The following is a 14,794-nucleotide window of genomic DNA, read 5'->3' on the forward strand; positions in this document are numbered from 1 at the left end:
TATCTTAGCCTCACTCATTTTTCTTATAAAACTTTCTCATACTTGATTTATGTTTTTCTGTGCTCTTTATATATAGGAAAGATGATTTATCCAAAACAATCCATTGTTCAGCTATGTGACAGAAATGACAAAAATAGAGGCAGAATGAAATGTATTATTGCCCCTTTTCTCTTAAATTGGTTTGAAATTTGAAATTTTAATCAAATTATCTTAATGTATCTTTATAATTGTATCTCAAATTATAGGTTTCTCCAACACTGAGCAATAATATCAGGGTCTTGGGCAGGTTCTGAAATTCTCCTTACCTAAAAACTCAAGTTCTAAACCAGTAAGATGACTCAGCAGGTAAAGGGGCTTGCAGACAGGACTGATGAACTGAGTTTTCCACCATTATCCATATTAAGGTGGACAGAGACAACAGACCCTCCTCTGACAGCAACACGTGCACTGTGGTACAGGCATCCACAACACATTGTTCTCAGACACACACGCAGAGAGAGGGAGAGAGAGAGAAAGATGGGGGGGGGCAGGGGAGAATAATAAAATAAAAATTTAAAAATCCTCAACTTTATTCTTTACATGTATACTTTTGCATGTTAAGGGATGATGAAGATGATCAACATTGGTAAATGAAACTTCCCAGTTAAAAGAACATTTGAGGTACAGAGTGGGCACCTTGAGGAACTCCGCTCAGAGACGTTTTCTTATTTACAGAAGGAACATCGCCCTGCAGGGCCTACAAGATAACTGGTGATTGGTTTCATATGTGAGAGAGAGAGTGTAGATCCAGAGCATTGGAATGTTCAGTTACTTAATAAGATATGACTACAATTAACCAGAGTTAAATTTGCTTCAAAAAGAAGGGAATAAAAAGCATGCTAATTGTCTTCCCTTATCTTGGAGGCCTCTATATCCCCAAGTTGAGTTCCCATATTCCTAAACGTTGAATTTCAATACTTTAGGTTATATATTTATTTTAGACACATGTTTTTAAGAGGATAAAATAAAAGCATTTTAAAACTGATGATAATGGATATTTTATGCTACAGATTGAATCTAGAATTGTATGAACATGCTCTAAATAAAAGTACATATTTGGTCTTAGGCATTTTAAAATACACTAACATGTCTTAAGAGATGAATAAAGATTAAATCCAATCCCAACTTCACAAAAGATAAAAGGGTTTGAACAATAATTCTGTTGTGGTTAAAAAATGAAAAGGCATGTTTAGAATTACAGAAATGGGACTATGGTAGGTACAGGCTTAATGTAAGCAACATATTCTGTTTAATAATTAGAAAAATAATGACATTAGACAGAATAACACATCCATTTACAAGAGTAGCCTGTGACCTCATAATGAGCTTGTAAAAGTTATTGACTATTCTAATGAGGCCTCTAATAACTGCCACTTTACAGTGCTGTTGCTCCATCGTATATATAATATTACACATGATTAAACAAACAGTCCCTCGTGTGGTAATTAACTACATCACGCCAATTGAAGCATTGTATAAAACGTAGAATTTACTTTTCTAAATTTTCTTCTTGAAGCTTTCAAACTGTTGTGGAGACTCAATGACTATTCAACCTATGTCACAATAATAGAAAAACTTCGCAATTATATTGCAACATTGTTCTAAATATAGCCAATGCGTTTACCTGCCAGCTGTGGAACACCTGTTACTTCTATCACATGCATCCATTTTATGGATGAGGAAATCAGAAAACCCTCCTGGCCACATAGATAGTATTTGTTATACCTGGGTTTCCTCCCTGACCCTTCACAGCACGGATGGATCAGAGGTCCCATCCTACCATCACAAATGCAGTAAGGAAAAAAACAAAGGATATCCAATTTAAACAACTTTTCCACCAAATGATGTAGCATAGCATTGAAGAGTCTCAGTTCCAGTATGGGTTGTGTCTAAATCCCTGTTTTGTCTCTTACGCCTTAGGAAACTGAGATTGTAACTTAGTTGCTGTTAGTGTTGGCTTTTGCATCTATTACAAGCAAACACCATCTGGGCCTAACTAATGTTGTAAAGGTTTACCCTGATGTCGGTGCAATGTGCTTAGCATTGGGCCAGGAACAATACAAGTGCTTATGAATTTAAAATTTAATCTACAAACAAGGCCCTTGTAACTGCTTTGTTTTTAAGCTTCTTTAAAAAATAAAAGAATGAAGGAGTCAGCAAATTCTTCCATTCTTATGAGACAAAGGACAGTTAAAGAAAGGGGTTACTAAGAGCTCAGAGGAATGAAAAACCAACCAAACAAAAGCACCCCCATCCTAAAGGAGGTTACCCATAGCTTAGTTCTTCTTACTCTTCAGAAATAGAAACACTGGCCGGGCGATGGTGGCGCACGCCTTTAATTCCAGCACTCGGGAGGCAGAGGCAGGCGGATCTCTGTGAGTTCGAGGCCAGCATGGTCTACAAGAGCTAGTTCCGGGACAGGAACCAAAAGCTACGGAGAAACCCTGTCTCGAAAATTAAAAAAAAAAGAAAGAAAAAGAAATAGAAACAGTGTCCATCGTTACCTTTATTTTAGTTTTGGATCTTTGCTTCAGCAAATCTGGAACTTTCCAGGATGTAAGAATAGGAATGTGGCTCCACAAATCAATCTTAAATGTGTTCTGATGAATGCTGTTGAGTGCTGTCAATATAAGTCACAATCTACCTCTATATCTGAATGTCTTAAAAATATACATACACACACACACGTGTGTGTATGTGTGTGTGTGTGTGTGTGTGTGTGTGTGTGTGTGTGTGTGTTTGGTTGTGATTATTTATCTGCCATTTTTTGATCTTTTTATAATTTTTACATTTAAATAGCATTAGTAGTATTATCAAAATCTGTGCTGAATGCATGTATTGCTGTAAATGTACCTTATATTTCAAATTCTTCTTCACCCACCAAAGCTATACAATCTATACCAAGAACCTTTCATTTGTGATGGATTTCAAATTGAAACAGAGCCCATGAAAAGGCAGATAGTTAAGTATTTACTGTGTCGTGTTTGCTACAACTGTATCTAAATGATACCATTATGTTAATTAATTGAAATGCTCAAAAACAAAAAGATATGTGTTGCATGTTTATATGTTTTGCTGGCAAAGTTTTGATGGTGTAAAAAGCTGTGAAGGGCAGAGAAGGGAGCATTAGGTGAGATGAAAATCACCGTCTTCCTTCCAAGGAGCCAGCTTGAACAGATGAAGACTTCATGGCAGATCAATTCCTCAAATAAACAGGAACACTGCATGTAGTCTGGAAGTTCCTGCTGCTGGTGGTGTCAAATTTTGACACTTAGACACTTCAATCACTCCTGATTTCTCTCCTTTGGATGTTTTCTTTTCTTGCAGGCCATCAAACCTTCTTCTGGACCAAAGCAATGTTGACATCACTACCTTCCACACAACAGGTGACTGGCTTAATGGCGTCCGGACAGCACACTGTAAAGAAATCTTCACTGGGGTGGAGTACAGCTCCTGTGATACCATTGCCAAGATCTCCACAGAGTAAGTGGCATCCTGGAGAGAAAGGAGAGGGCTGTGAACGTCCTCCTCCTCATTTATATTTTTATTAATGGATTACACATACCCAATATGTCTGTTTAAGACTGATGGGTTTCAATATCTGCTTTTCTTCTGAAAGTAGCACACACTGTCAAAACAGAGTAAGGTCCAGGAGTCCTTTGTACAATAGCTGTGTTGAAATACACTTAGCTATCTTCCTTTTAATGACAAATCTTCAGGACAGGGTCTTTCTATATAGTAGGATGTGCTGGTAGATAAATAACTCAAAGCCCCTAAAACAAAACATTATCAAGTACAGTATGTAATCCTGTATATGTGACTTGCTGTGTTTACTTTTTTTTTTTTTAGAAAACTTTTATATCTGTGGTTACAGGAAACCGAGCAATGACCTAGTAGAGAAAAAAAATATGTCAAAAAACCAAAAGCAGTTTCCACAACTGCTAAATACCTTCTAGCATCATGTATTATTGTTTACTCCCTAAGAAAACCATGCAAGAAAAGTGAAGTTAAAAAAAGTTGTAAACTGGACTTTTTTATTTTCTTTAAAGGATTGGTACTTGAATATGATAGTTGGTAGGTCATAGAGGTTATTACTTTTAACATAGTTTTCTAGGTTAAAGATCAAGAATAAGCAAATGTGCCACGTTTTTTTAGGAGTCACTCTGAGAAGAATCTTCTTTTTGAGAAACCCTGACTAAAGGAAAATGGTTTTATAGAGAATCAAGTGAAGGACTGATATGTACCTAAGCTGGTAGAATAATTGACTAATATGAATGAGTTCTAGGGTTTAATCTCCAGAATTAAACAACATGGGTGTAGAGGTGCGCATCTGTAATACTAGCACGTGAAAATTAGACAGAAGGTTAGAAATTGAAGATCATCCTTAGCTACATAAAGGGTTTGAGACAAGTCTGATCTACTTGTAATCCTGTTCCCCAAAATAAAGCAGTAATAAATAGCCAAGTGATCCAAGGGAAAAATGATCATATCTTTCTCTTACTCTGTGTATTAAACAAACAAGAAAACAAAAACAAAACAATACAGTTGTCATGTTCTTTTCTCTTTATAAATAAGGTCAAATTTACCTCAAATTGGCGATGTGACAGCATCCTTTTCTCATCTTGTAAACAATATTAGTTTTTTTTATGGTCACAGATATACAGACATACACACACACAAAGTTCTTCAACTTTGTTATTCTATCATAACCTGAGTATGGAACAGCTCTCTTTTTTTATGAAAGAAAACATTTAATTGGGGCTGGTTTACAATTCAGAGGGTTAGTCCATATTATCAAAACTTGGTCTAAGAAGGAAACCTGCAATTGCTGCTGAATGGAACAGCTCTCTTAACTAAGTCTCTAGTAAAGAAACAAGGAATGATTCAATTCCATTTGTTATTTAGAATCTCCAAAGTCACATGCTTGCCATTACGTAACAATTCTGCTCAAAAGATGTAGACTGAGAGAGCACTCACTTGGTTCTAGAAGCCTCTATCCAAATGTAAAAGATGAGACTGTCTTGAAAGATGTTTGTGTTGGGCAGATATCTTCCAAGATGAGCCAATGCTGCATCAGAGACTTACTCTCTTTGATCTTCACTTTGTTGCATGTAGCTGTTGGTAATTTGAGACTCATTTAAGTCTTATACTCTTCAGCTGAGATGTTTAAAAGTTATTGCATGTATAAAGACTTTGAACGTTATCCTGACAATCACTTCAGCAATCTCATTGTAGGGAGGCACATGTTAGATCTCCCTAAAAAAGTACATAGTGTAATTAATACATGCATAAATATACAATAAATAATTTGCATAATCTATATCATTGTGTTTTGATCAGAAACATTTAATATCACAGAACTTGTGAAAGTGTTGATTGTTATTGGAAAGGATAGCTTATTCTCAGAAAGTAAACTTAGCATTAGTTCATCTAAAATATACTGACAGTCCTGTTTACAGTGGAAGGTGACATTTACTGAGTGAACTTCTTAATCAATCAAGAATACTCTGAGTTTCTGTGGTAGTTGTTTTGATCAGCCACAGTTACAGGATATATTCGTGCATTCAAACTTTTTTCCTTTGAACATTTTTATACTTTCTTATTTTAGTAACATAAACAGGGTTATGATATACAAGACACCTGCTTTAGAGCATAGAAGCCTGACAAGGAATAACCACATAGTGAATGTTTTCACCCAGTTGTCAGATTTTCAAAGGTAAAATTATGCAAATGTTTATACTTCATAATGCATAATGAAATACTACATAAAAATATAGGAAGCAGAACACTCTTCATAAGATTATCTGCTAGTTCGTAGCATAAATATAGTCAGCTTTTAGAAGCTATGAATGGAGTAAGAAAGCTATTTGTTCAAAACAGGTGAGCCAAAATTGTCTTTTAACTAAAAATAAGGGATTTCTTTGTGTCCACATTCCTGTAGCGAACAATATTTGCATTTGGATAATTGGTAGATTTACATTCAGAAAGCAAACTTGCCTTTTCTGGAGGTCTCCACTCCTTCAGGCTTGTTTTCAGATCCAGAGGGTGTCTTGATTGCTGTTCTTTTGCTGTCAAGAGACAGCATGACTTAGACAACTTTAAAAGAAATCATTTAATTGGAGGCTTCTTACAGTTTCAGAGGGTTAGTTCATGACTGTCATGCCAGGGATCATAGCAGAAGACATGATGCTGGTGTGGTAGCTGAGACCATATGGGTGATCCCAAGTTGGAGAGACACACACTCAGAAAGAGAGGGAGAGAGACAGAGACAGAGACAGAGACAGAGACAGAGGCAGAGACAGAGACAGAGAAGACAGACAGAGAGAGCTAATGGGGATGGCCTGGGCTTTTTATATCTCACAGCTTACTCCCATTGACAAACTTCCTCATCTCAGCCATACTTCCTAACCCTTCTCAAACTGTCCCACCAAGTATAATCCAAGGATTCAAATGTATGAGCCTATCAGAGAATTCCCTTTCAACCACGTTTCATGCCCTACTACCTGAGAGCCCTTTTGCCCCTCAGTTTAGGAGCAAGGTATGATCAGTATTTATTGTCTTAATAATGTTTCTGCCCTCTGTCACCATATCCTATACCTTATGCATACCTTTGGTAATAGTATTATGGAATTGCAGGATTAAAATAAAAAGAAGAAAATGAGAAAAGAAAAAGAAAAATATTCTTACTAAACTGGGGAGCAAAGCCCACTGACACGTGTATATACACAGACATGAACATTCACACACACACACACAAATATACACACACACTCTCACACACACATACACATGCACACACATACAATATATATATATATATATATATATATATATATATATATATATATATTCTCTCACACACACACACACACACACACACACACACACACACACACACACACACACACACGAACATATATACCCAGGCCCGCTGTCTTTAATTCACTTATGAGCAGGGTAAACATAATCAGGCCATGACATTTTCATCTCAAATGCTGAAAGACTATTAACTAGATATTTTAGGTTTCTTTTATATTCACATTCTTATCATCTGAACTTCAGTGCTTCAACTCCTATGTTCTTTGTACTATTCAGGCTCATCTCAGAAATGATCCACTTGACCAAATAACCCTCGAAATTCTCCTAGACTAATCAGACACCTGGGTAGGATATTGAATTTCTTTCTGTTTTCCTGATCAGTCAACCAAGCCCTATGAAAAGGTCAGAAGAGTTTTTTCCTCTCAAATAAATTTTAATTGTGTCAGTAAATTTAAGTATTTCATTAAAATGACAGCTACTTGAGTCCCCAAATTTTCATATGAAGTAAAGAAAATACTTTTAATGAACATTAATAAAATATTATTTTATGGCATAGAATAGATTTAGAGAGTTCTGTCAAGAAAGGAGAGTACAGAGATGGGCAGAATGATGAAAACTGTGGAGATAGGAGGGTATTAAACTTGGGTGATGAGCACAAAACTAGAACATCTACAGGCCATTATCATGTATCTTTTGATTCCTAAGTGCTACCACCAATCCCTTTATGTGTGACTTAGAGATAACACAGCAGCCCCCGATTCTGTCCTGGAGCTGTTCTTTAGTCTTGAGATTTGAAGGATGGGATAATCCAAAAGACCTTTGCACACAGGGCATGCTATCAAGACTGCAACAGCTGCTAGTCAAACTCTTGACATGGCAGGGTGGTTCAGAGAAGACAAAGAAGTTAAGAGAGTAGACAATCCATTTAAAATAAAAAAAAAACAGTCAGGGAAAAACTGATAGGAATATTTTGTTTCTTTTCTCCAAAATTAAATGTAATCCTCCGCATTGAACCTTTACACATATGGATCCACTATTGGTTTACATCACTGACTTAGGACTCTAAGACACACTTATAAAGATTTCTTTAGAAATATGCTTGAGGATGGCATCTGCAGAGAAATAATGAAGCATGCCCCAAGGAATGTTCTGGACTGTCTGTCGTTGTTCCTCCTCTTCTTTATCCTCCTGCTTCTTCTTCAAGACATGTTCTCGCTTTGTTGCTCTGGTTATTATGCAGCTCACTTTAAAGATCAGGTTAGCTTGAACTCTTAGAGATCCACCTGTCTCTTCCTCCTAAATGATGAATTTAAATGCATGGATATTTCCTTCCATCCATGCCTTCACTAAATGGCACTCAGGGTTGAAGGTGCTGACTGTGTGCAAAGATCAAATTACACAAGAAACCCTGTTCACATAGAATGCAACTGCTTGTGAGACAAGACAGAGAACAAATAAAATAAATCAGAAAAGTGACATAATTGATACTAATAAAATGGGGAAGGAAATAGAAAGACCAGGAAGTTGCATTTCTTGAGAGAATCAGGAAGTTCTCAATAAAAGGGAATGTTTGAGGGAGGACCTGAAACATGGTCCTCTGAGTGAATTATTTAAACAAGAAGTAATTCATAAAATACAATCATTTACCTATTTTTCATTGAAAATGGAATTAGTTTTCTCACCATGTTTATTTTAATGACAATTCTTAGCTTAAACTACTTTACATTTAATAAAGATTTACCTCTGGCCATTTAACTATGACAGTCAACAATAAAGGCTAAGGCAACAGGAATTTGAGATGCCGACCATTGTTGGAATTGAGGAATTTTGGGAGGAACTGATAAGGAAGATCAGGTCTTGGTGCTTTAAATCTGGTATTGACTGGAACATTAAATTGATTTAAAAAAAAAAAAAGCTCCCATCTGGAGGTTGACAGGGTTTTTGCTTTATTGTCTGCCTTAGCATAGCTAGGAGTGTACACTAGACCAGCACGCTAACACGTGGTCTTAGTATAGTCAGACTTCTATTGTAGCTTTGTGGTAGCACAAAGGATGTTTCAAGAGAAAAACCATAGAAGATTTTGATGTCATGAGACCTGAGAACAAGAAACATGTAATATTGACTTGAATTTTAACTACCTGCAGTCAAAATAGTCAAAATATTCAAAAGACTAGAAAAAAAGATTTCAAAAAGAGTGTATGATTATCTAGTGTCAGTTGGGCTAATAAATAAATGTCCACATTCTACTACCACAAATATATTCTTTATACTTATGGAGAAAAAGAGTCTGAAATCAAGGCATTCATAAACTTGCTCAGAAATCATTGTTAAATAAAGCCTTAATTCCTGTAGTTTCTGGTGAATAATAAGATTAATGAGTAACAGTAGAACTCAATCCCTGCCTCCATTTGTATATTTTCTTCTTTTCCCATGTCATTCTGTATGCTTTCTAGACTCTTATAAAGAAACATACACTGGCTTTAGTATCCACCATTATCTAGTACTCCATTTCCCTAATCCCTGCCTGAATTATATCTCCAAGAAAATCTAATTTTACACAAAGACATATTGTGAAGTTCTAGGTGACAAATGATTTGAGAAGAAGCATACTTAACCCACTACAACGTGTGTTCTCCTACACAAGATAGGGATAGAATTGTCCAAATAGAACAACGTATCTGCTTAAAAAATTAGAAAGCAAGGTACCAAGCGTAGGGATTTATAATTGTGTCCATTTCAAGCTTAAAACTTTTCTCTTCTATATTCTTCAGAACTCCATAATTGTCATCAGCTATTTTCTCCTATGTTTTACAGTGACATGAAAAAGGTTGGTGTTACTGTGGTTGGGCCACAGAAGAAGATCATCAGCAGCATTAAAGCTCTGGAAACACAATCTAAGAATGGTCCAGTTCCAGTGTAAAGTACAAGAAGGATGTGAGAAATGAAGATGCAGCAGCATCCTGAGAATGATGGAATGATGGAGACACCAGTGAAAGTTCCAAGTCTAATAAGACACTCAGTTATAAGTCCAAATGCCTTAAAATGAAATTGAAAATCTCTTTATTTTCCCCTGTCATTTTACAGATAGAGGGGTGGGTAGGTGGGTGGGTGCATTTTGTTTTGTAATTGCTTTTTTATGTTAATTGACGGGGTCAATTAAAACGCTTCATTCAAAATGGAAGAACTAGTGTAGAGCCATTGATCATAAACTATCATAAAAGTAAACTAAGTTAACTAGCAAAATGGACCTTAGGTTTTGTTATGAATGGCCACAGAATAAAAGACTTGTGATATTTTTATACACAGAAGAAATCTGTAGCAGGTATTTTGTTTCTTTAAAAGCAAACAGAATAGAGGCATTTATACCTCAAACTATCTGGCCATATTTGCTACCTTATCTCTTTAGTATTCTCTTTTATCTGTTTGAAACATATAGAGATCAAGTATGTAGTTGTTTTCAATACTACACATTTTTAATTGTTACCTTCTTTAAGCATACCATGTAAAAACATGTCTTAATTTGGGGAGGAAGTGCATATTTATTTTCTTTTGGATGGTGTTTATTGTTTGTATTTATGCCTTGATGATTTAATTTGGATTTTGTTACAGCCAAGTGCCAAATGCTATCTCAAATTGTCAGCAGTAAGAAACATGTGTAGCTAGACCCAGAGAATGATGTGTTCCTTTCTAGAACTATTGAGCAATTCACTTATATGTACCAACAAAATGAAACTCCTTCCGTGTTCATAGAGTAGCCAAACTAATCACAGCTTGGATTATTCCATTCAGTTTTGTCCCTCCATTTGTCAGTAACTGTATGCTCCTAATTTAGTGTAATATATTGGCTTGTATGTAATAGATTTTTAACCAGATATCACGCCTCTCTTGCTCTGGTGCTTAGAGGCCATCAGCTCCTTCCATTCCCGAAGGAAGCGTGTAAGAACTCTTTAGATTTGTAACACTGGAAAGACCAAAACGAAGTTAGATGATTACATTGACAGCAACCTATAGGTAAATGCATGAAGCCAAAAGAATCACTGACTTTGGAAAATTTCTTAGTACCATTGCTTAAACTTGCAGAGCTCCTTGTAGAGATGGTAATTAAGCTACTCATCTGCATCACTGGGGTGTAGGTCAATTAATAACACATTTTCATCATCAATATCAGGTATATCTATCTTTCAGTCTTCCACTTCAGTGTACCTATTGTGATTTGGGTGCATTATTAGAAGTCTTGAACTTCTACACATATTATTATTCATATCCTTTTTGAAATAGTAGCTACTCTAGCAAATAAATCCATAAAGGCAGGCAATGGAGAGATGTCTCATTGTGGAGATTTTAGACTTGCTGTTGTCTAAAGGCCAATTATGAGCATGTTCATTAAGATTGAAAGGATGTGCTGAAGCAATACTTTAGATGCTGGTTTTTCATGCTCATATCACCATTTCATATGTCCAAGAAATGCACATGTCATAAGAATAATACATGCTGCACCAAGTATGTCTATATACAAATGGGACATGAAAAAACTACAGCTTACAGTCATTGAGGAAAACTGCCAAATGCTGCTCTTTGTAGATTTAGTATACTAGGAGTTAGGTGTGTCCTTTCAGATGTGAAATTGTGTTCCAAGTTTTGGCAATGTTCCTTATAGTCAAATTATGCTACTGGAATTTGTATCGGATTTATAAGAGAATGAACATTCTGGAAATGAGCTGATGAAATTAATCATAAATTTTGTGTGTATCTCCTGAAAACAACTAGAAGAGAATCTACTCACAAAATTTACATGTTGGAATATTTGGTCAAAATTTAAATCTAACTTCTATACTAATTTGATCATATTAATGTTCAGTCTCTTAGGCAATATTCTGCAACAAAACTCTCAACAACAATGAATTTCAAAATAAGCAGATGATGAAAATTAAATCTATTGCATTTATTTTGGATTGAGTTTCCTTTTTTATGTTTGGAAGTAGAGGTGGTTTACACAGTACATTGTTCTTCATTTGTCAGTTATTTTATTCTCTGACCACTTATGAAATTACTTTGCATAATCCCTTCCCTGTACATATGTAAACATAACAATGTACGATTCTGAACTGGGGAGTAGAGGTACTAGAAAGCTTATGGCCATCTCTTTGTACAGGAACTACATTGCCTTCCCATAACAATAAGGCTAACACTCCCTCACAAAATTATGTACCATATTATCTGATTTGTATCTTAAATTTGATTTATAGATTTTATTTATTTCTGGCAACACACCCAGTCTATGCTGTACTAAGTATCTATCAAGCCATGTATAAATATGATATGATTGGCAGTATGTGTTTACTTTAAACCTACATTTTCAAAACATTGTTCATTTAGTTTATGTTGCACAATGTAGATGGCCTCTTACTAATGTAAAATGATTTCTAGTGGGAACATTTATATTTTTATAATAAACATAATGAAAATATTTTTACAGATTGGAATACAGAAGTGGTCTTTGATGTCTTATTTAATATGAAATACATGCTTATTAACAAGATAACGAAGCATTATCTACATCATTAAGAATGTGCTGTTGGTTTACTTATCCTCTTCATTATTGTAACAGAACTCATTATTATCCCAATCTTATTATCAGAAAGCTTGGAAAATCATAAGCAACTATAATCTTCACGTAGAGAGTAAATATATTTGTACTAGTTCTCTTGATTACGTATCTATTTCACACATACACACACACACACTCTTTAAGAGAAATGTAAAATTCTTATGATCTCACACCAGTCCATTGTTCTTGCAGAAACAGAACTAAGTTTAAGCCATATGATCGGGTATAAGTTTCTCATTATGTCTTCTTCCCTTTAGTCCATATTTCTAACTGTTAATTTGAACTATATGTTTTTACAAGTGGAAAATACAATTGTAGTTAATTTTTTTTAAATTTTATTTATTTATTAAGGATTTCTGCCCCCTTCCCGCCACCGCCTCCCATCTCCCTCCCCCTCCCCCAATCAAGTCCCTCTCCCTCATCAGCTTGAAGAGCAATCAGGGTTCCCTGACCTGTGGGAAGTCCAAGGACCGCCCACCTCCATCCAGGTCTAGTAAGGTGAACATCCAAACTGCCTAGGCTCCCCCAAAGCCAGTACGCGCAGTAGGATCAAAAACCCATTGCCACTGTTCTTGAGTTCTCAGTAGTCCTCATTGTCTAATATAAGACTATACTATGATTTCTGTGAAATTATCATTGTTCCTTAATTATCTAATCAGAGATCCTTGCTTTGAATCACAATGGGTAGAGGAATATATTATTCAAACTGGCAAATACTCAGACCTGTATTTTTCCTGGGAGGTCGTGATGAAATTATGCAGAACAATGCTTGCTAGAGAAATTACATATTTCAGGATGGTTCCTGTCCAAAAGGAAGAATGTGGCTGGTATAAAAATAAACCAGGACAGGAAAGAAGGGTTGAAGAAAAATGCAAACTAAATAACTGAATTGCAAGCTACATGTTAAGACACACCTAATATTTGAAATAAAGTAAAATTCTTTCCATTGTAGTTCACTTAAAGAAAGTGATTTACAAAAAAAAAAAAAAATGAAAGTTTTTAACTGAAAGAGAAGCAAATTAAACTAAGAGCCCTGTGCAGGCAGAAGTAATTAGAAAAAGAACACAAAACAAATTAGAAGTGATTTTTGCCTTGAAGGAGAAATAGCATCTCATCATGTTGAGTGGAGCAGAGAGTAAGTGGTAACAGATAAGGTAAGTAAATTGTAGGCGGAACAAAAAGCCTGTTCATTTGTTCTGTAAGCATTTAATCAATGTTATAGTAGGAAAGTGTTTTGTCTGTGAACTTGCTATGTACACTGGTATTCTCTGAAACATTTAATGCTCCTGCATCAGTTTCTCAAGGATGACACGTGTGTACCATTGAGGTGTTATTACCAAACTGCCTGACAACTTATTCTCAGAAGTTACAAGTCGTTCATTTTCCACATACCAAAATTTCATGAGTAGCCATTACCTACTCTGTGTAGAGGAGAAATATTAAGCTCAAAAATGCCGAGTGACCTTTTCTAGAGTCTTGTTCACTTTTTTGCAAAAACAGATTTTTGAAGCTAACCCCTTGTGATGCTAGTTCCTTTCAGCCCTACCATCACGAAGTTAAGACCTGTGTGATGCTACTTTTTCAGAACTCTATAGCGTATTATTGACTAGGCCTTGTTCCACTTCAGTCAATCCCCGGAAAAGATTAAAGGCATAAAAATACTGCAGGAAGGTCATTTTTTCCCATATGGTAAAATGTTGTTGACAAGAAACCTTCAGTCTTACTATAGTCATCTGGGCTGAGATTTTATTTTATTATTTATTGAAAATAAAGTTATTCTAATAAAATACTCAGATCACTCTTTCCCCTCTTTCAATTCCTCCCAAATACCCCCTCCTTTTTACACGTTCATTCCATGCCTTCTCTATCTCATTAAGCAAATAGACAGGCAAAAAAAGAAAGAAAGAAAGAAAGAAAGAAAGAAAGAAAGAAAGAAAGAAAGAAGGAAAGAAGGAAAGAGAGAAAGAAGAATAATGACAAAACAAAAGGAACAAATAAAATAGAAACACTAAACAGAAACAAAAAATAACAGAACATGCATGTGCATGTTCACACAAGCACACATGCACACACACACAAACACACACACGTGCACAAACCCCATACAATGCAAAATTGGAAATTATAGTATACAAGCAAAAGATGAGTTCAGTTTAAAAAGATGGACAAAGCAACATGAAACAAAAAAAATCTTTAAAAAATACAATTAACTTCTCTAGGATTGCGAATTATAAGCTCACTTTCCTTTATTTATGGCTAGAAACCAAATATGAGTGAGTACATCCCATGTTCCTCTTTTTGGGTCTGGCTTACCTCACTCAGGATCCT

General features: G+C 35.5%; 1 protein-coding gene across 2 annotated transcripts in view; it reads left to right on the plus strand.

Moving 5' to 3' along the window:
• Epha3 (EPH receptor A3) overlaps window positions 1–12,333 on the plus strand; it is a 303,692-nt gene extending 291,359 nt beyond the window's left edge. The window contains exons 16-17 of one of the 2 annotated variants that reach the window (XM_005345246.2): window positions 3,367–3,522; window positions 9,673–12,333. In XM_005345246.2, coding sequence (XP_005345303.1) covers window positions 3,367–3,522; window positions 9,673–9,778 — 262 coding nt within the window. In that variant the 3' untranslated portion in view covers window positions 9,779–12,333. The remainder of the gene's footprint in view (window positions 1–3,366; window positions 3,523–9,672) is intronic. The other variant, XM_026788576.1, reaches the window with a different exon arrangement.
• The last annotated feature ends 2,461 nt before the right edge of the window (window positions 12,334–14,794 follow it).

The sequence above is a fragment of the Microtus ochrogaster genome, chromosome 2 (assembly GCF_000317375.1).
Source record: "Microtus ochrogaster isolate Prairie Vole_2 chromosome 2, MicOch1.0, whole genome shotgun sequence".
NCBI classification, from domain to species: Eukaryota; Metazoa; Chordata; class Mammalia; order Rodentia; family Cricetidae; genus Microtus; species Microtus ochrogaster.